This window comes from Lissotriton helveticus, chromosome 2_1 (assembly GCF_964261635.1).
Source record: "Lissotriton helveticus chromosome 2_1, aLisHel1.1, whole genome shotgun sequence".
Classification (NCBI taxonomy): Eukaryota; Metazoa; Chordata; class Amphibia; order Caudata; family Salamandridae; genus Lissotriton; species Lissotriton helveticus.
The window spans coordinates 344,032,939-344,052,807 of NC_136059.1; the positions used below are offsets into that span (position 1 = coordinate 344,032,939).

Consider the following 19,869-nt stretch of genomic DNA (forward strand, 5'->3'; position numbering starts at 1 on the left):
GCAGCTTTGTGATTGTTCTGAGTGCGGTGGTTCGGCACTCATATGGGGATTGTGGACCTGGGCATGATCTCCACCCACGCTGTAACGTAGCCTGGGTAGAGAGCATGCTATGTGCGCATGAATGTTTGGCTTGCCAGAGACGGCCGGTTAAACATTCATGCGCATGTAGGGAGTGAAAACGACTCCTCCCCTCCTCTGCTCCTCCAGCAGAGCAGCCCCACCCTGCCCTGCTTCCCAAAGCTGATGCGCCCGCAACATGACAAACAAAAAATTATAGTAACTTTGAGTTATTATCATTACAGTTTTTCTGTCACTGCTGAATAGCAGTGGGGCACCTTAGCAGAGGAGCCGCCACTGCTTGGCGGCTCCCACAGGGGTGAAAAAACATGTAGGACTGCACCTTGGAGTAACTTTACTCATGAAAGTGGTGACTAGCAAAATAAATTGCTATAGCTGTTGCAGTAGATGAACACATGAGTAAATTTACGTGTGTAAATTTAGCCTTTGTGAATCAACCCTATATTATTGTCATGCTAACAATTTTCAGAAATTCAATCTATGTGATGCTGTGTTTTTTTCACTGATTATTTCCAAATATTATCAAGTTGTCAAGTGGTCTATGCTGCCCCCAGTGGGCTTTTGTTTTGTTTTGTTTTGTTTTGTTTTGGATAATTATGCATCCAGAGGGTTGGCAATCGAAGCATACCAGCAGAATTTGGACCGGGGCCTCCCGGGAGATATCAGGAGTGCTTGTTCGGACTCAGTAAGACCCAACATCACTTTGATATCTGTCTTTGAGGGCCCTAATCAAGAGGGCAGGGTGTAGGTTCATCTTGGCTTACCTTTCTGCTCGGTGCATACGACAACTGCTTGTCTCGGGAATCTGACCTATGTATGATGTTTAAGATGGTGTTTCTCTATTCATTTAAACATTTTTCCATGAAAATGTATTAAACTTTACAGTGAATAGGACAGTTTGAACACAATAGCCTCTAGTAGAATGCAGAGTCATAACCTGGCTCTCTGATCAATTGTACTTTGCAGCTGTTTAAAATGTTATTTGGGTTGCATTTGCATCGCCTTATTGCGATAAGGTGCTGGCATATGACCCCAACCAATTTCCACAGTGTGTTGGAGCTCACCATTAGCTTGCTATTGACACGCGCTGACCTTGCTAAATTGTGTTCTTTTTCTCACTCTTGCCTGTTTGTTCCACTGCATCCATTTATGACTTCTAAACATGCCACGGTTAAGTCTACCTTGAATAAAATAAGTGCGCTCAAATAGAACATAGTACTTCTGATATTATGTGTTGATCTGAGAATCAAAAAACGAAGAGTGGTTGTGCTTCATTACTGTAAATTCGAGAAGTGGAGACAGTAGGGCAGCTCCTTCCCCAAATCAGTGGCATAAGTAAAAGCGTCATCACCTGCAATGAAAGAACAAGACATTCAGATAAGTCAGAGAAAACCACTTCCACTTTGCATGTCTCGCCATCCTACAGATTAACCTTTTGTTTACAATTTCTCTTTTCCAGATTTTGTTATAGCAAACCGAGGTTTTAACTGTGTATCAATAATTGTTCGAATATGCACAGCTTCCAGAGGGCCACACTGTATTTCAAACCTGAATGCACTGGCTGAATGAACTGTCAGTAAGAAGGTGGCGGCTGTGCAAAGTTCTAGGGCAGTGATTTTTAACCTGTGATCCTTGGATCCCTGTGGCTAATGACTGCTTAGAAAATTAATATGTAACAGATGAATAAAGTGTATATAAATAAAGAATCAAAATGTTAATTTGGAAAATTTTAAACTTTCTGTACATTTCAGGGAATTAAAAATTGAAGGCTACAAATCAAGGCCCCGATTTAATTTGCCAACAAGAATGTGTTCCTGCTGCTGCATTTGGATGGGGGTGGAACTTCAGGTTAATCACGGCAATGCCTACCTTATCTCCGCCGTGATTGACACCGCTTTGACGGCCCTGGGGATCAAAGGTCATCGGAAGAATGTTCGCCCACGTAATTTGTATGGGCGGACTTGTAGTCATTGTTTACAAAAGGATAAGAACCACTGTTCTAGGCAGTAAAGGAACTATTTTAGGTCTGGCTACATGAAGCTCTTTCTATTCGACAAACTGTCATCAATTATTTGAAAAAAGTCAAATAAGAACCACAAAGTTGCAGTGGCTTTCATCAATTCTTTGAAAAAAGTCAAATAAGAACCACAGAGTTGGAGTGGCGTTTAGAGGTCTTTTCCTTTCCTTTCGTCATTTATTTTTCTGACCACTTTATTTAACCTTTTCAAATCCCAGGTACAGGTAGCAGTAAAACACACTGATGGCATGCTACAGTCTGCACTACTATAAATAAATCAAAATATCTGGAGAGCTGTCCTCCCATCCATCAACACAAAAACAGACATTCCATTTAACAACGAAGAATCAAAAGGGCTCTGATTTCAGTCTCCTTCCCACACACAGTTCCTTTCAATCACCACCCAAGCGATCAGCCCCCATGATTCTTGCTCCCCCAAGCGTTTCCGATCTGGTAGACAGGGGATTTCTCGCTGTGTTTGATATGCATTATATTGCTTTCCACTCCCAGATAATAGAAAATACCGCTCTCCCACAGAGGCTCAAACACGACGAAGCAATAAAAACAACACAACACCACCTGGAAAGGAATATGACCTTTATAAAAGGAGATACATCAAAGACTGTATTCAGAATAAAAGTCTTTCCCAGGTGTCAAATGAACAACATTCAAATGTTTATAGATATATATATATATGCATATATGGAAGCAATAATAAATCACATACATGCATCGAATATAATACATGAAACGCCAGCAGATAACAATATGATATAAAACTCAAGCAGATAATACTGGACGTCCTGCAAGAAATCAGAAAAATATATACACTAAATACATCATATTATTACAACCACTGAAGACTTGAATGTGCATACAGACACTCACACATCACAATGAAACACCCCCCAGATGATTATAACCACTGGTGACTTGGATGTGCACACAAACTCACTCACTTATCACAAAGTCAATACTCAAAAACAAAACACCTCACCGGCTGCAAACACTGCATCTTAGACCACTCCAGACTGGGGGATTCAGAACCTGCTTAAGAGCCTCAGCGAAACCAGGTTCTGCTGTACTGAGGTAGATGCGTCCATCCCCATTCAGATTCCCAAATCCCGGTCTCCAAGTCAACAAACTCCAGGTTTATAAGCTCAAAACACACTAGAAGGTTCTGAGAGGCCCTCCATTGCGCCAAGGAAACTTACTGGAGTTGGCCACTTTACATGCAAGCATTCCAAAGGCAAAGGAGTTTTCTGATAGATACATCTGCCAGTGGATTCCTCACCTTGTGAATATCCCCTTGCATCAGCAACATTCGGAAATTCTTTTTGTAGCTTCGCGCCGACGTGGACGTGGACGACGTCATAGAGGCACGGCATCGCGCGCGACTCCGTTGACGTCACCGACACCATAATAGGCCCACGCCGGCATGATGACATCAGTTCCCTTTTTTCCGCGTTGTCGACGCCAACGGTTTTCAAGGGATCGTCTGTAGCTATATTGTAACTCTGTTACCTTGTATTTCTTTTGGTGTCTTCTTCGTCTTCTGTCGTGATGACTTCGAAGAAGACTGGATTTAAGGCGTGCGGAGAATGTAACAAGATGATGTCCATCACGGATCCGCACGAGTTCTGTGTCTGGTGTCTGAGCTCCGACCATGACATCGAGGATTGCCCGTCTTGTAAGAGAATGACTCCGAAGGCCCTTTGAGAAAGGGAGACGAAGCTCCTCGTGGCGAAATTGAAAAGTAAGAAAGAAAAGAAGACTTTGAAATCGGCGTTCGAGGTCGAGGTCTCGTTCGAGGTCGGGCTCGGACTCATCTTCTGCTCATGCTTCGAGGTCGTCGAAGAAGAAGCACAAGAAGAGGAGCCATGAGTCCAGACATCACTTAGAGAAGGACTCGAGTTCGAGACCGAAGTCGCAGGTTAAGCTGCTTCGGAAGGAAGTAGCTTTGGCTTCGGAAGTACAGGACTCCGAGGGTGAGGCTTCGTGTGCTGATTTGTTTGGGTCACCGAAGCAGATAGTGAATCCATCTCCGATTCTGTCCAATCCTTCTGGTCAGGAGGATGAAGGTGAGGTGGAGGAAGTTGGTGAAGGCAAAGTTCCGTTGCCTGCGGATCCGTCGACCCCGGTGCATTAACCTGAAGCGGAGGTCGACGTTGTGACGACTCCGCTCCCTCAAGAGCAACCCTGGGGCTCTTACCCAGCCTTTCCGGCTCCAGGTCAGGATCCAGAACAGTTCCTGAATGCCATGTATGGCGTTTACTCCAGGGCAATGTACCCGTTTGGTGCACCGGTTGGTCCCACAGGTCCTTTGGCTTTTAACCTGGGTGTTCCCCAGGCTTATGCTCCTGCGCCCTTTATGCCATTCATGCCGGCTCCAGCACCGCATTGGCATTTTCCGGCGCCGACGAAGCCTTCAACGCCGAAGCCGTCGACGCCGAATCCATCGACGCCGAATCCATCAACGCCGATACCCTCGACTCCGATGCCTAATCCGGTTCGACCTCGGGTTAAGATGCCTCGTCCGACTTCGGTTTCGACTCCAGCGGAGTCGTTTATGGATCCGTCGGCTTTATTTATGAAGGAGAGATCGAGGCGTGAAGCCCAGAGGCTTATAGAGGAGGAGAGGTATCGGGATGAAGGCTTGGAGGAAGGTGAGCTACAGGATTCAGAGGCTCCTTTTGATGACCTGAGGGAGGCTAGTGGCCTGGAACTATCTCCTGAATGGGATTTGGGCTCTGTCTCTGATGTACCCTCTAGGGATGTGACGCCTTACCATGTCGTTATAAAGAAGGCGGCGGACTTGCTGAATATTAATCTGCCTACCGCTGAATATATATCTAATCTTCTTACGGAAGCCCTTCATTCACCTTCCTCTGTGATTGAACCAATACTTCCATTCAATGATGCTTTGGCAGAACCTATTTATGAAGTGTGGAAGAACTCTCTGACAGCCCCTGCCGTGTCAAGGGCGGTTGCTAGGAGATATAGGGTGGCGCCTAATGACCCGGAATTTTTGTCTACACACCCCCTGCCTGAGAGTTTGGTTGTGCAGGCTGCCTGCTCAAAAAAGTCTGTGGGTGCTTTTCCGCAGGTTCCTGGGGTAAAACAGAGTCGAGAAAGCAAGATCAGGTGGCCAAGAAGGTCTTCTCCTCAGGCAGGATGGCGTTAAAATCTACTAATACAACTTGCCTAATGGGACGATACATCTATGCCATGATGGATTCCGTGAAGCAATTAGTGCCAAAAATTCCTGAAGGGGATAGAAAGGACTTTCAGGAAGTAATTTCGGACACTCAGGCTGCTGCGAGGCAAGTAATTCAGAGTGGGCTGGACACTGCTGATTCGGTGGCGAGAGTTATGGGCTCTTCGGTGGCCACTAGGAGAGCTGCATGGTTAAAGTCATCAGAATTCTCTGCAGATGTTCAGTCTGCTTTGATGGATTTGCCCTTTGATGGGTCAGGATTGTTTGGCAAGAAGGCTGACGCTGCTTTAGAACGTTTTAAAGACAGCAGGGCTACAGCAAAATCATTAGGTCTTCAGTCCAGGGGTACTCCTGGGAGACGTTTCAGATGATTTGGCAGGTCTTCTTTTCGAACCTACCAACCATCTCAGCAGCAGCCACTGGAGCAGCAAACTACGCTGTACAAGTCATACAGAGGCAGGTAAAGAGCTCGTCCTAGAGGTCGTCAAGCATCCTCCACCTCCTCTTCCCCTTCCCAGCCCCCTTCCACCACAGCAAAGCTGCCCTAGATCTGCCATTCCTGATCATGTGGGCCCCGTGGGGGGCCGGCTTACCCGTTTTCTGCAAGATTGGGAATTGATTACATCAGATCTTTGGGTTCTCAATCTCGTGGAGAATGGGTATGCTCTTCCATTTCGGGAGTTTCCCCCAAATTACCCTCCTTGCCAGGGTTATTGTTCGGAGAACCACTTGCTTCTCCTGCAAGAAGAAGTCCTGGCACTGTTCAGAAAAGGTGCGATCGAGGTTGTTCCGGAGCAGGAGAGGGGTCAGGGATGCTACTCCCGGTATTTCTTGATCCCCAAGAAGGATGGCAGACTTAGTCCAATCCTGGATCTCAGGATTTTGAACCTTTACCTAAAGCAGGAGAAGTTCAAGATGCTCACTCTTGCGCAGGTTCTTCAAGCTCTGCTGGAAGAAGACTGGATGGTGTCAATCGACTTGCAGGATGCGTATTTTCATATCCCAATCCTGAAGTCGCACAGAAAGTATCTCCGTTTCACGGTTGGATCGCAACACTACTAGTTTGCGGTCCTTCCGTTTGGTCTTACTAATGCACCTCGAGTTTTCACCACGGTGATGGCTGTTGTGGCTGCACATCCCAGAAGGTCGGGGATACCAGTATTCCCGTATCTGGACGATTGGCTGATCAAAGCAGAATCGCCAGAGATAGTGCTCCATCATCTGCAAGTGACAACTCAGTTGTTGCATAGGTTGGGCTTTTCGATAAATGTACCCAAATCTCACCTAGTGCCCTCCCAGTGCAACCTGTTCATAGGTGCGGTATTGGACACTACTGTGTGTCGTGCATTCCCTCCTACTCAAAGGATTCACGACATACAGGAAATGATTCCTTTATTTTACAATGGAGCGGTTGTTCCAGTCCTGAAGGTCCTTCGCCTGCTCGGTCTGATGGCTTCTTGCATTCTGTTGGTTAACCATGCACGCTGGCACATGAGGGCTCTCCAGTAGTGCCTCTGTAGGCAGTGGTATCAGCACGGCAGAGATCTCAGGGAGTCAGTGAGGATCTCGAGAGAAACTGCAGCGGATCTGTCTTGGTGGAGCGTGGAAGGCAATCTGTCACAAGGAAAGCCTTTTCAACTGCCTCCATCAGTGGCCACAGTGATAAGGGATGCATCCACTCTAGGGTGGGGTGCACATCTGGGGGATCTGGAGATCAAGGGTCTTTGGTCTCCAGAGGAAAGGTTGCTTTACATCAACCTTCTGGAGTTGCGGGCGATACATCTAGCACTCAAGGCCTTCCTCCCTTCCCTTCGCAGGTCAGTCAGTTCAGGTCCTGACGGACAACACGACCACGATGTGGTATGTCAACAAGCAGGGAGGAGTGGGGTTGCAGTGTCTCTGCAGAGAGGCTCGGCATCTCTGGTTCTGGGTTCAGGACCATCAGATTTGTCTGATGGCAAATCATTTGGCCGGAGTGCTGAACGTTCGCGCAGACAGTCTCAGTCGGCAGTTCTCCGCCGACTACGAGTGGAGGCTTCATCCAGAGGTGGTTTGTCACATCTTTCAGACGTGGGGGACTCCTCAGGTGGACCTGTTCGCCACTCGCGAGAATGCTCACTGCCCGTCTTTCTGCAGCCTCCAGTTTCAGATGCGGGGAGCCTTGGGTGACGCGTTTCAGTTGAGTTGGGACTCGCAACTCCTTTACGCGTTTCCTCCCATACCTTTGATTCCTCGGGTTCTGAGGAAGATACGCCAAGACCGGGCCCAAGTCATATTGATCGCCCCGGATTGGCCAAGAAGGGTGTGGTATACAGATCTTCTCCACCTCTCCTCGTGCCCTCCGCTCTGTCTCCCTCACTGGGCAGATCTCCTCTCGCAGATGGAGGGGCAGGTTCTACACCCCCCCTCCAGACCTTACACCTTCATGCCTGGAGATTGAGCGGGGCAACCTGATTTCCTTTTCTCTCCCGCACGATGTGGTGGATGTCATCTTATCGGCCAGGCATGACTCCACCAAGTCCATTTATTCTTATAAATGGTCTAAATTTGTTGCTTGGTGCGGGGAGAAGTCCGTTGACCCTTTAAGGGCTCATTTGTCCAATATACTTCAATTTGCACTTTCCTTGGCCCAGCAGGGTTTTGCTGTGTGAACTATCAAAGGTTATTTGTCGGCCTTATCGGCTTTCCTTTGTTTGTCGGACTAGCCCTCTTTATTTAAATTTCCAATTGTATTGCGATTCATTAAGGGCCTTACTAATAGATTTCCTCCTACACCTTTTATTGTACCTCAATGGGACTTGAACCTTGTTCTTACGTTCTTGATGGGTTCGCCTTTCGAATCTTTATACGCATGTCCCTTGAGACTTTTGTCTTTTAAGACTATTTTTCTGGTGGCAATTACCTCGGCAAGGAGGGTAAGTGAGCTTTAAGCTCTTAGTTCAAAGCGCCCATTTTTATCCATTCATGCTGAAAGAATGGTTCTCAGGACCAGGGCTGCTTTTCTGCCTAAGGTGGTAACTCCTTTCCATCTGGGGCAGTCCGTTACCCTCCCTACCTTTTATCCTCCCCCTCACCCTTCCAAGGAGGAGGAGAGACTTCACCGCTTGGACCCTAAGAGGGCGGTGAGCTTTTACCTGGACAGGACAAGAGAGTTCAGGTTGGATGACCAGCTGTTTGTTGGATTTGCTGGCTGCAGGAAGGGGAAGGCAGTGCACAAGCGCACGCTCTCGAGATGGATTATCCTCTGCATTAAGATCTGCTACGCTCTGGCGGGTAAGGAGCCTCCAGAGGGTATAAGAGCTCACTCTACTAGAGCAAAGTCTTCTACATCTGCTTTGTCTAGGGGTGGACCTGTTGAGGACATTTGTAGAGCGGCGACTTGGGCCTCCCTCCACACTTTCGCGAAGCATTACTGCTTGGATACCGAAGTGAGGAGGGAGGGCCACTTTGCTTGCGCTGTCCTCCAGGATTTTCTGGTGTGGAAGTGTGGACACCCTCCTCCGGGAGTGGGGACTGCTGTGGGACTCTATTCACTAGGTGAGGAATCCACTTGCAGATGTATCTATCAGAAGAACAAGTTACTTACCTTCGGTAACGCTTTTTCTGGTACATACAGTATCTGCCTGTGGATTCCTCACTGACCCACCCGCCTCCCCGTTGTCCACTCTTCTATACCTGGGTTTCTGTAATGTAATGTATATATATTTTATTGTCAAGGAAATGTTTTGTTTCATTTGCTTTCCTTCATTTGCTTCACACTATGTGTGTTATCTTGGCATTTATGTACTGTGTATACTGTGTATATATCTACTGCCATTGGTCCGTCCGTGTGCCTCGAAGGCACGGAAAAAAAGGCGGAACTGATGTCATCACGCCGGCATGGGCCTATTATGGTGTTGGTGATGTCAGCGGAGTCGCGCGCTGTGCCTCTATGACGTCGTCCACGTCCACGTCGGCGCGAAGCTACAAAAAGAATTTCTGAATGTTGCTGACGCAAGGGGATATTCACAAGGTGAGAAATCCACAGGCAGATGCTGTATCTACCAGAAAAAGCGTTATCAAAGGTAAGTAGCTTGTTCATTACGTTCCTTCTGCATTCTCATGTGTTCCAGCCTTTATCTTACCGAAGCTTAGGAAAATCTCTGGCAGTACAGTTAACAAATTAACCTTGAATGTGAATAACCTAAACAACTTGAGTAATCTGGGGCCCTGCCTGTGTGAGCACAAAGCAGGTCAGAATGCAGGATAACATGAGGGCATGTCAAAGCCAATAGTACGAACTTAATAATAATTCCCAATGTCCAACCCAAAGCACATTTGTGCACATTTGTGCACCATTGCCTATAGCATCACACACGTCATCTGCCATTGTACAATGTAATGCGTATTTGAGCACCACTGCTTATAACACTGCACTTCGAGACCAAGAAGTACATTCCACATCTTCTTTCTCACGCTTTCAAATGCACATCCCACACGTTCTGTTCCTGGCAAGGCTGTTCTACTCTGTAAAAGCTCTCCCACTTTATAACTACAAGATTGCACAAAAGACATATTTAAGGAAACATGCAGGGAAAAATAATGTTGTGCATTCAGGCTAGGGTAAAATAAAACACCAAAAGTCAATTAAAACAATGGTAGTCAAAGGTCATTACTCGATTTCAAAACATAGGAGTGCCTCTGGCATGGAATCAAATCAAATCAAATTATATTTATAAAGTGCACAGCTACTCAGAAGAGTGTTCCAGTGGAATGTGGCTAGATCTTTACATATTTCGGTATGGTGCCCCAAACCAGTGCAGTTCGTTTTTATTTTGAATGAATGTGCCATATTTTGGTCCACCACATTCCCAGGGTGAGTGAAGTCGACCCTTTCCTATGCTCTGCTATTGCCAAATGCACCACCAACTGTAGTGGTGTAAGAAGTCTGCCAACAGAGGTGGGAAGTGGTGACAGTCCCTCATCATCCTTCATGCCCAACAGAGCCTGTCCCAGCTGCATGGGGAGGGTTACATTAGCAACATCTTGTACAACCTCCATCACCCACCTTCAAAACTGCTATGCATACATGCGCTTCCACCACATATGCAAGTATGTCCCGCACGCACCACATCCCCTCCAACATACATCAGGGGTGTTCGTAATGGCTTGTAATCAAACTGGCGGCAAGTGCCAGCAGAGCATTATTTTAAAGGTGTTAATCGTATGTTGGAGGCAAGGCTGGCCCTATCTTCTATTGATGAAAGCCTTTTGTGCTGATTTTTGCCAACCTTTACAATTACTGATGACTGGTAGGTAGGTCGCAGGTGGGGGTACCAAGCCAAGAATGCTTGTGGCAGCTTATTGCAAAGGCCGCCTTGCGAGCCAGCACCTGTCTACATATCTCAAATTCCATTCTTTTTTGCGCTGGTGATATATGGGAGGGAAGCTGGAAAACTATTCTGTAGATCTTTATCAATTATGCCAGTGTGTTTTGCAATGATTTTTCCAGGTGTTGGTAAATTCAACCCAATTTTATTGGTGGTAATTCCACCGGGAATATTGCATGAGGCTTTGGTTGGAGCAGCAGCTAGACCTCTTTCCCCATTTTCTATAGTGACAAAGTGAAAGATGCAATGCTTCCACTGACAGAATGTAGCTTTCCTTTCTGTCCTCTAGACTCCACACCCCTACCCCACATATATTTAGTTCTGGCTCAGGTGGTAAATGTATGTGGGATGCCCACAGAATGGGAAATTCCACTTGCAGGGTTTGCACCCTGTCTCCATTAAACGATTGTAATCAGGGCCTAGTGCTGATACAGGGCTTGACTGTTGGTTCCTGCTCAGGCTACTCTAGTAGTGCAGTCTCACAGAACCAAGCACCACAGAGCAGAGAACCCTGAATGTGGGTAAAATCTATGAATTTTCAAAATGTACCAAAGATACTCCGTTTAGAATTTTTTTTGTACAACTCTGAATTTGGGATTGGGATTAGTATTACTGTCAGATGATCAAGAGAGCATTTTGCAAAATGTGTTATTTCTTGCACACAGGCTTACATTTAGACATCACAAATGGAGAAAAATTCAATTGATACATGATAATAACATGTATTCATTTAATCTGTATCCCCATAATTTTACCAGTCAAAACGGTACCCTACTTGTGTGGGTGGGCCTGTAGACAGCAAGAGAAAAGGCCCCAAAACATAATGTGGTGACATAAACGTTTTTGCTTTGCAAATTCACCCAATTTGGCTGTGTGGCTACCTGCGGTAGTTGGGTCAAGGCTCGTTTATACCAATGGAAACCTACTAAAAAAACTGTCATTTCTGAAAACTAGACATCAAGGGTAGCCCTTGGTGATGTGACTTGCATGGATCCCACAATGTTTTCTTATCCAAAATTCCCTGCAAATCTCAAACTTTGTCTAAAATCACACATTTTCCCCATGTTTCTGTAAGGGAAAATCCTGCATTGAGTCTCAAAATTCCTACCATCTGGCATTCCCATACTGCTATTGATGAAAGATGTATACCATTTGTACAGCTGGGCCTATCACCCATACAAAAGAAAACAAAGTGTCATGGGTGTGTCTGCCCTTAAGGACTAAATATAGGGCAGGGCATGTGTAATTAGTTTTGAGAAAACTTCTTGTTTTAGTAGTTGCAAATGATGTTTAAAGAGGATGCCTATCTCAAAAGCCAAATGAGGAGCTACGGACAATTTTGGGACCGTCTTCCCAGGAACCTCTGGGAATGCCATTTTCAGTGAAATAGCTTTCTTCACTCGAACCCATGAGATTTTCTCAGCCTGCAACACCAGTATAGCTTTCAAAGTATTAGCAGCGTAAATGGTATTACGTTTATAATGTTTGTTTCATCAGGTCATACACTAATAATTAGGCTGAAACTTCTCAAAACTGAAAATGTAGAATAATACATTATATTAGGTTTACCTCCGCCAAGTCAATTAAAGTTGTTCCTTATCCCTAATCACACTGTTTGCTTCATAATCAATAACTACTCTTTTGTTTTGCACATCTGCAGTGTTTCTCTTTAGTAATTTCTTTTTTAACAGTGTCACGTTTGCTTTCTGTATATTGTCATATAAATATTTTTCTCCAGTTCAAAATATAATATTGTCAATATGATTGATAAAAAATTCTTTCTTTTATAGCATTGACAAGCTGACTCAGATTGCTCGCCATCATGTTGAAACTGCTTCAAAGATAGAATATGAGCTGGTTTTAGAAAAGACAGACTTTTACATTAACAAGGATTTGAAATTAGTCCCTGATCGGTTACCTCCGCCATGTCCACCGCTTGTGGAGACACCTCTAAATGGCACTTTGACTATTTCACAACTCAACTCTCTCTGTCAGCAGTTTATGGTGGTGTCTCCTACAGGTAAGGAAACAACTATTCCACATTTTTCGTAATTATGGTAGTATTAGTTCTTTAATTAATTTCAGAGACTGTGACAGTTCTCTTCCAGGGGATCCTCAAGAATAGTCATATGCACTGAATATTCCCACCCATGCGCAGGGACCCCGGAAACTATAAAAAATCATATCTGAATACATATGTATACAGCTCTCTCTCTCTCTCTCTCTCTCTCTATATATATATATATATATATATATATATATATATATATATATATATATATATATATATATATATATATATATATATTACCTACTGGCGGTCGCCAGTAGGTATATATAGTTAGGATTTTTTTAAATAGGGATTTCTGAAAATTCTATGTTGAATAACTTTGGCCTTGATGGACGGAATTGGCTGACATTTTCAGGAAAAAAATAAATAAATATATATATATATATATATATATGTATATATATATATATATATATATATATATATATATATATACATATATATATATATATATATATATATTACCTACTGGCGGTCGCCAGTAGGTATATATAGTTAGGATTTTTTTAAATAGGGATTTCTGAAAATTCTATGTTGAATAACTTTGGCGTTGATGGACGGAATTGGCTGACATTTTCAGGAAAATGGCACATTTTGTTTCTGAGCGTCCCCTGAAAGTTTGGGGGGGTTTCGTCAAGCGGGGACCGAGAAAAAAGGGGGGTCCCAAAACGTGTTTTTAACATTAAGTTTTTCATAGGGCGGTTGGACTCACTTTTAACTCGAACGGCTGAATGGATTTCCACAGAACTTGGCAAAATTGTAGGGACTGGTAGCCCGATGTGCCTTTGCTATGTCTCAAGATATATGCTCCAGTGGTTTTTACGAAAATTAACTTTGAAAAATATATATTGGGCTACATTGGGCTATATATATGTTAGAGCCCAAATGTAGCCCAATGTAGCCCAATGTAGCCCAAAGTAGCCCAATGTAGCCCAAAGATGGCCACCAGAGACAAAAAAAAACAAATGTAGCCCAAATATCAGCCAGATGTAGCCCAACTATAGCCCAGTGACAGAATGTCCCAGAGTGTTCTAAAGAACAACTTGAGCGCTAACAGTCTTACTTATGACAAAAGTATGGCACACCTGAAGTCATCTTGATTGGAATAAAGTGTTAACACTTGAAAACATTTAATTTGCAAAGGAACAAAATGAGGGGGTTCATTTTGCCATAGAAATTATGATTAGTGCTGAAGAAAGAAAAATTAGGGCACATTTTGAGTGACTTCTCAAATCCTCTTATATTGCATTAAAAAAATTCTGACATGCAGTCTCCCAAGATGGCCACCAGAGACAAAAGAGCCCAAATGTAGCCCAAATATCAGCCAGATGTAGCCCAACTATAGCCCAATGACAGAATGTCCCAGAGTGTTCTAAAGAACAACTAGAACGCTAACAGTCTTACTTATGACAAAAGTATGGCACACCTGAAGTCATCTTGATTGGAATAAAGTGGTAACACTTAATACATTTAATTTGAAAAGGAACAAAATGAGGGGTTTCATTTTGCCATAGAAATGTTATTTATATATATATATTACCTACTGGCGGTCGCCAGTAGGTATATATAGTTAGGATTTTTTTGAATAGGGATTTCTGAAAATTCTATGTTGAATAACTTTGGCGTTGATGGACGGAATTGGCTGAAATTTTCAGGAAAATGGCACATTTTGTTTCCGAGCGTCCCCCGAAAGTTTGGGGGGGGTTTCGTCAAGCGGGGGCCGAGAAAAAAGGGGGGTCCCAAAACGTGTTTTTAACATTGAGTTTTCCATAGGGCGGTTGGACTCACTTTTAGCTCAAACGGCTGAATGGATTTCTATGAAACTTGGCAAAATTGTAGAGACTGTTTGCCCGATGTGCCTTTGCTAGGTCTCAAGATATATGCTCCAGTGGATTTTGAGAAATTAACGTTCAAAAAAATATATATATCTGTGACAGCGTCCCGGTTAGCGCCCCGGTTCGCGTACCAGACGCGTAACGGAACTTCGTGAGGAGAAGCGGATTGGCTCTCCGGTGACTGTCAACATTCTAAACAGTCCGGAGCGGCCGCCATCTTGTCTCTCGGTAGGATCGAGAGACAAGAGGTGGAAATAAACGAAGGGGGAAATGAATGAAAGGGGGCAAGGTAGACCCCTCCTGACCCCCTAGGATTGATGTGGGGGCTATTAAAGGGCCCCGCGGGGCAAAAAAATAAAATAATATTTTTTTCGATTTTTCGCGGTGGAAGCGCTACCCGGTACGCGAACCGGGTAGCTCACCGGTAGCGTAACGGGAGTCCGCCATCTTGTGTTTCGGACGAATTTAGTCACAAGATGGAGGATAAACAATGTTGGGAATGGGTGTAAGGGGGCACGGGAGACATATCCTGACCCCCTAGGTTTTCTGAGGGTGGCTGAGGAGGCCCATATATGTAAAAAAAAAAATTCAAATTTTCGCACTGTTAGCGCCCGGTCCGCGCACCGGGTAGCGTTCCGGAAAGCGTAACAAGGGGAAAACCAAGGGAAATAGTAAAATAATATTTTAGAGTGCTTTGAGGTAGGGTAGCTCTGAATAGAACTGTTGTGTTGTGTGGGTGATGTAAGTACCAACATGTAGGTACCAATGAAGAGTCTAAAATTCAATGTACACCGTCTCCTCTGTAGATATTTTGTATGTTCTAATATGGGTTATTTAAATGTAAATGTGTGGAAAAGTACTTCATGCTTTAAAGCAATTGTATTTTTGAACTGATTGTTCTTTCCTCTTAGTCCTCCTCTTTGTTTTTTTTCCCCACACTCTTCTTCAGCATGATAGTTGATAAATTCGTTCCCTCAAAAAATTTATATACATAAAAAATTATATTAAATACATATAAAATATATTTTTCCTTTAAAAGAAGACTACATTTTACAGCTTTTGATATTTGCTATTAAAAAACCATTGAAATTCACTGAAAAAACCATAGGTTATAGACCATATATAGTTAGGAATTAGCATTTACAAAACCTTGAAAATTTACTGAAAAAACCATAGGTTATAGACCATATATAGTGATGTCATTTGAGATGTCATCAGTGATGTCACTGACCATGTCATGAATGATGTAATATGTGACATGATCAGCAGTGGATTGCGGGTGCGCAATATATAGTTAGTGCAACTAACTATATATGCGAATTTCAATGGTTTTGTGTGAGTAAAATAAGGTTTTGTAAATGCTAATTCCTAACTATATATGGTCTATAACCTATGGTTTTTTCAGTGAATTTTCAAGGTTTTGTAAATGCTAATTCCTAACTATATATGGTCTATAACCTATTGTTTTTTCAGTGAATATATATATATATATATATATATATATATATATATATATATATATATATATATATATATATATATATATATATATATATATATATATATATATAATTTTTCCACACATCAATGCAGTCTCCAATAAGACAACAGCACTAATCAATGCACTGACAACACTGTTTTTGCCACCATATAATATAGAACATAGACAACAGGAGGAAAAGTATCACTTAAACTCTCTTTAATGAGTAGAATTTAAAAAACTTCATCTGCAAAACAGCAGTCATTATTAGCCTATAGGCTGCATTGAACAACACCAGCATAGAAAAGGAAAGCAATTGTAAACATACAAACTGGCACCGTGCCTTTAAGTCAGCCTTGACCCCCAGTTTCCCATCATGCCTCAGGGGTGACAGTTAGGTCAGTTGTTCCTTCAGTCAGGACCCTGGAGTTTTCAGCTCTGATAAACGTTTACTTTTTGTCAATTATTTTCATTTTTATTAGTGATTTTCTATCTTCCACTCAACGTTTTTCACCTTGTTGAGTGAGGTATTAACTTTTCTAACAGAAACTTAGTATTTTTCTGTCACAAAATGCGTTCTCTTTTGACCCTTGTCCCTCCTGTGGCAAGAAGAAGGCCAAGACTGACACACACTTTGTGTGTATACTCTGCCTACCTGAGTCGAGAAGTAAGGTCCCTATCTGTTCCCCATCGGCGTCGGGATCAGTGTTGAATAGACCTCCTGCGGCAAATAAACAAGCTCCACCGTTGACAGTATTGTTACACCTTACGTCGTCGAAGAACAGACCATCGGATCAGCCTCCTCCGTTGACGTCAACTCAGCGGCATTCAGCGTCGAGGAATCGGTCTCCATCAGTGTTGCCCCAAAGATTGACATTGAAGCACAGAACTCCGTTAGCGGCATCACTGAGACGTTCGACGTTGAGGCACAGTACTCCGTTGGCGGCTTTGCATAGACGGTCGACGTCGAAGCACAGGATCCGTAAGCATCTTCACAAAGGCGCTCGACACTGAGGCGCTCCCCTTCTTCGACGTCAACCAGGGGATGATCGACATCAAGGCCCAGATACACACCGGAGCAACGTTAGTCAACTTCCATTAGACGTTCCCCTTCGTCAACGCATCGCCCAACGTCGAGACATCGGTCTCCATCAACATCTGTTCGATCGACGTCCAGGCATATGGCGTCAAGATTGGCGTCAAAGGAATTAGGTTCTGAAAAGGAGCATACAATTGAACGTAATACCTTCATTAGTTATGTACAAGCATGTAATGAAACATCTTTTTTCCCCAAATTATACAAAATGTTATGGGATCCACAAAATACATGCAAAAATGGAGTGCAAGGAGTCTTGAGATTTCTTATTTTCAATTATTCTTTATTTGTAGTCAAATGCATCACCCCCGGCAACGCGTTTCGTCCAACATGGACTTCATAAGGGCTGAAAAAACAATAATAAAATGTACGTCACTTAAAATATCTCATATACACCAAAAGGTTAGTAAAACCTAGGTGCAAAGATTAGATAGACATTAAATACACAAACAGGCATAACAAATCAACCTTTGAATGAACAAACATGAATAATCCAAGAGAATTGTTACCTCTCATCAAAGACTCCCTACCTATATACAATCTCAATATAATATTACAAATAACAATTAATTAATGAAACACAGCAGCACTATAAATTCAAAAAGTGGCTCCAATTGCTGAAAGTCAGCCATGGATAATACAACATAGATTCCATTGTTAGTCTTAAAGTTTTCAATTTGTTCAATCAGCCATTATTGAGACAATACATATGTTTATCAAAAGCTAAAAATAAAGGAGAAATTCTCCTATCAAGATCGAAGGGTCCTCTTCAGTATGGCTAGGAAAAGAAATTACTTGCTGGTTGAATGCCTCGACCAATAACAGTCTGAACAAAAAAGCAGATTCAAATCAAATTCTCAAGATAGACTCACTTGGAATTGTCTTTTTGAAGATCACCAATATGTTCCTCTCTTATAACCACTGTAGCATCTGTTAGATAAAGACTTTGAAGGAATTAATGCCTTCAATTTGCTAATGTACTAATTGCACCAGCCTCTAAGGGTCTGCTGGGTTCCCCACTCCTCCTTTTCTTATTACTCCTGATTAGGAAAGCTGAGCACATGACTCTTGGGGAAGAAAAGTCTGTGGTACTTCACCCTCCATGCTGAAGGTTTCCAGCGCCTCAGCTCTATTGGGGTGGTATGATAGGGCTTTGTGGGACTCTTTAGAAATATTTATGGACAAACTTCCCAAGGAGGACCGCAGAGATTTCGAGATGTTACAAGAAGGAGGTTTGGTGGCTAATCAAATCATTACTGCTGCAGCTGATGGAGAAATCCTATCTACTCATGCTTATGCACATGGGATCTGTGCCAGACATTCATCCTGGCTTTGGCTTACTACACTAAAGCCCGAGGCTCAGCAATGGATCCTAAATCTCCCTTTCTCATGATCTTCCGTATTCGGCATGCATACATATGACAAAATATCAAGAATAAAATCGGAGCTAGACACCTTGAAATCAGCAGGTCTTGAGAAGAAAAAGAAGTTCAGGCCCAGATACAGGCCATACGACCACCGCCATTTCCATCAGAGGGTTAAAACCCCTCAGTAGCAGGGGCACCAACAGCAACAGCACCAAGCCAGAACCCACTATCAGGGGCGTTGCATACCCAGAGGGAGATGGGCTTCATGTCAATCTGCTACATTAGCAAAAGCCCTATCAAAACAATGAGCAATCTCGTCCCCCATTGCCGTTTCCCACTCTAGTGGGGGGAAGTATAGCCAACCACCTGGAAGAGTGGCGCAGCAACACAAACGATCAATGGGTATTAAGTACACTGCAGAATGGGTTTTTTCTACGTTTCCGTCATCAACCTCTGGAGGGCAATCAAGTAAAGACCGAGTGCTACCAACTGCAGTTACTACAGCAGGAAGAATCCACTCTCCTATGAAAATCAGTTATCAAAGAAGTTCCTATATCCCAACAGGGTCCATGAGTATACTCAAGATATTTTCTAGTGAGAAAGAAAGGTAAAAAATCTGAACTCAGACCTATCCTGGATTTGCCGTCTCTCAACAAATCCATCCGGAAGGAAAAACTTTGCATGTTGACTCTCCATCAAATATATCCATTTCTACAGCAAGGGGACTAGATGTGTTTGATAGTGCTGCAAGGTGCATATTTTAACGTCCCAGTCCACCGACGTCACTGGAGGTTCCTGCGCTTTCTGGTGGGAGCCAAGCACTATTCGTTCAGAGTTCTTCCCTTCAGGTTGAAATCAGCTCCCCGAGTGTTTACCAAATGCATGGCAGTAGTAGTAGCTGCTCTAAGGCGATAGGGAATGTTTATTTACCATTACCTTGACGACTGGCTTCTGAAGGGCTCATCTCCCCAGTATGTGAGGGCCCAGTACCAACAATGTCTAGCCCATTGCCAACGAGTAGGCCTTCATGTCAATTTTGAGAAGTCAGTTCAACATCTTACTCAAAGAATCCATAATCTGGGTGCAAAAATAGACTCCGCAATAGGAACGGTGTTCCCTTTGGAGGAGAGACTATCATCTATCGCTCTGAAAAGCAAGCAGATCCTTCGCACTACCTTTGCTTCTGTTTGACAGGTTGCCTCTCCCCTAGGGTCAATGGCATCCTGCATATTTCTCATCCCCAACACCGGGATGAGGATGCGTCCTTTACAGCAGGATCTGGAAGACAAATTGGATCAACATACTGTTCGATGGGACGTCAAGAGCCATTTGTCAAGAG

At 43.5% G+C, this 19,869-nt stretch overlaps 1 protein-coding gene across 2 annotated transcripts in view; it reads left to right on the forward strand.

Moving 5' to 3' along the window:
* Positions 1-19,869, forward strand: part of SPEF2 (sperm flagellar and cilia associated 2) — a 1,151,963-nt gene that overhangs the window by 906,940 nt on the left and 225,154 nt on the right. For both annotated transcript variants that reach the window (XM_078674939.1, XM_078674940.1), the window contains exon 28: positions 12,472-12,701. In XM_078674939.1, coding sequence (XP_078531065.1) covers positions 12,472-12,701 — 230 coding nt within the window. The remainder of the gene's footprint in view (positions 1-12,471; positions 12,702-19,869) is intronic.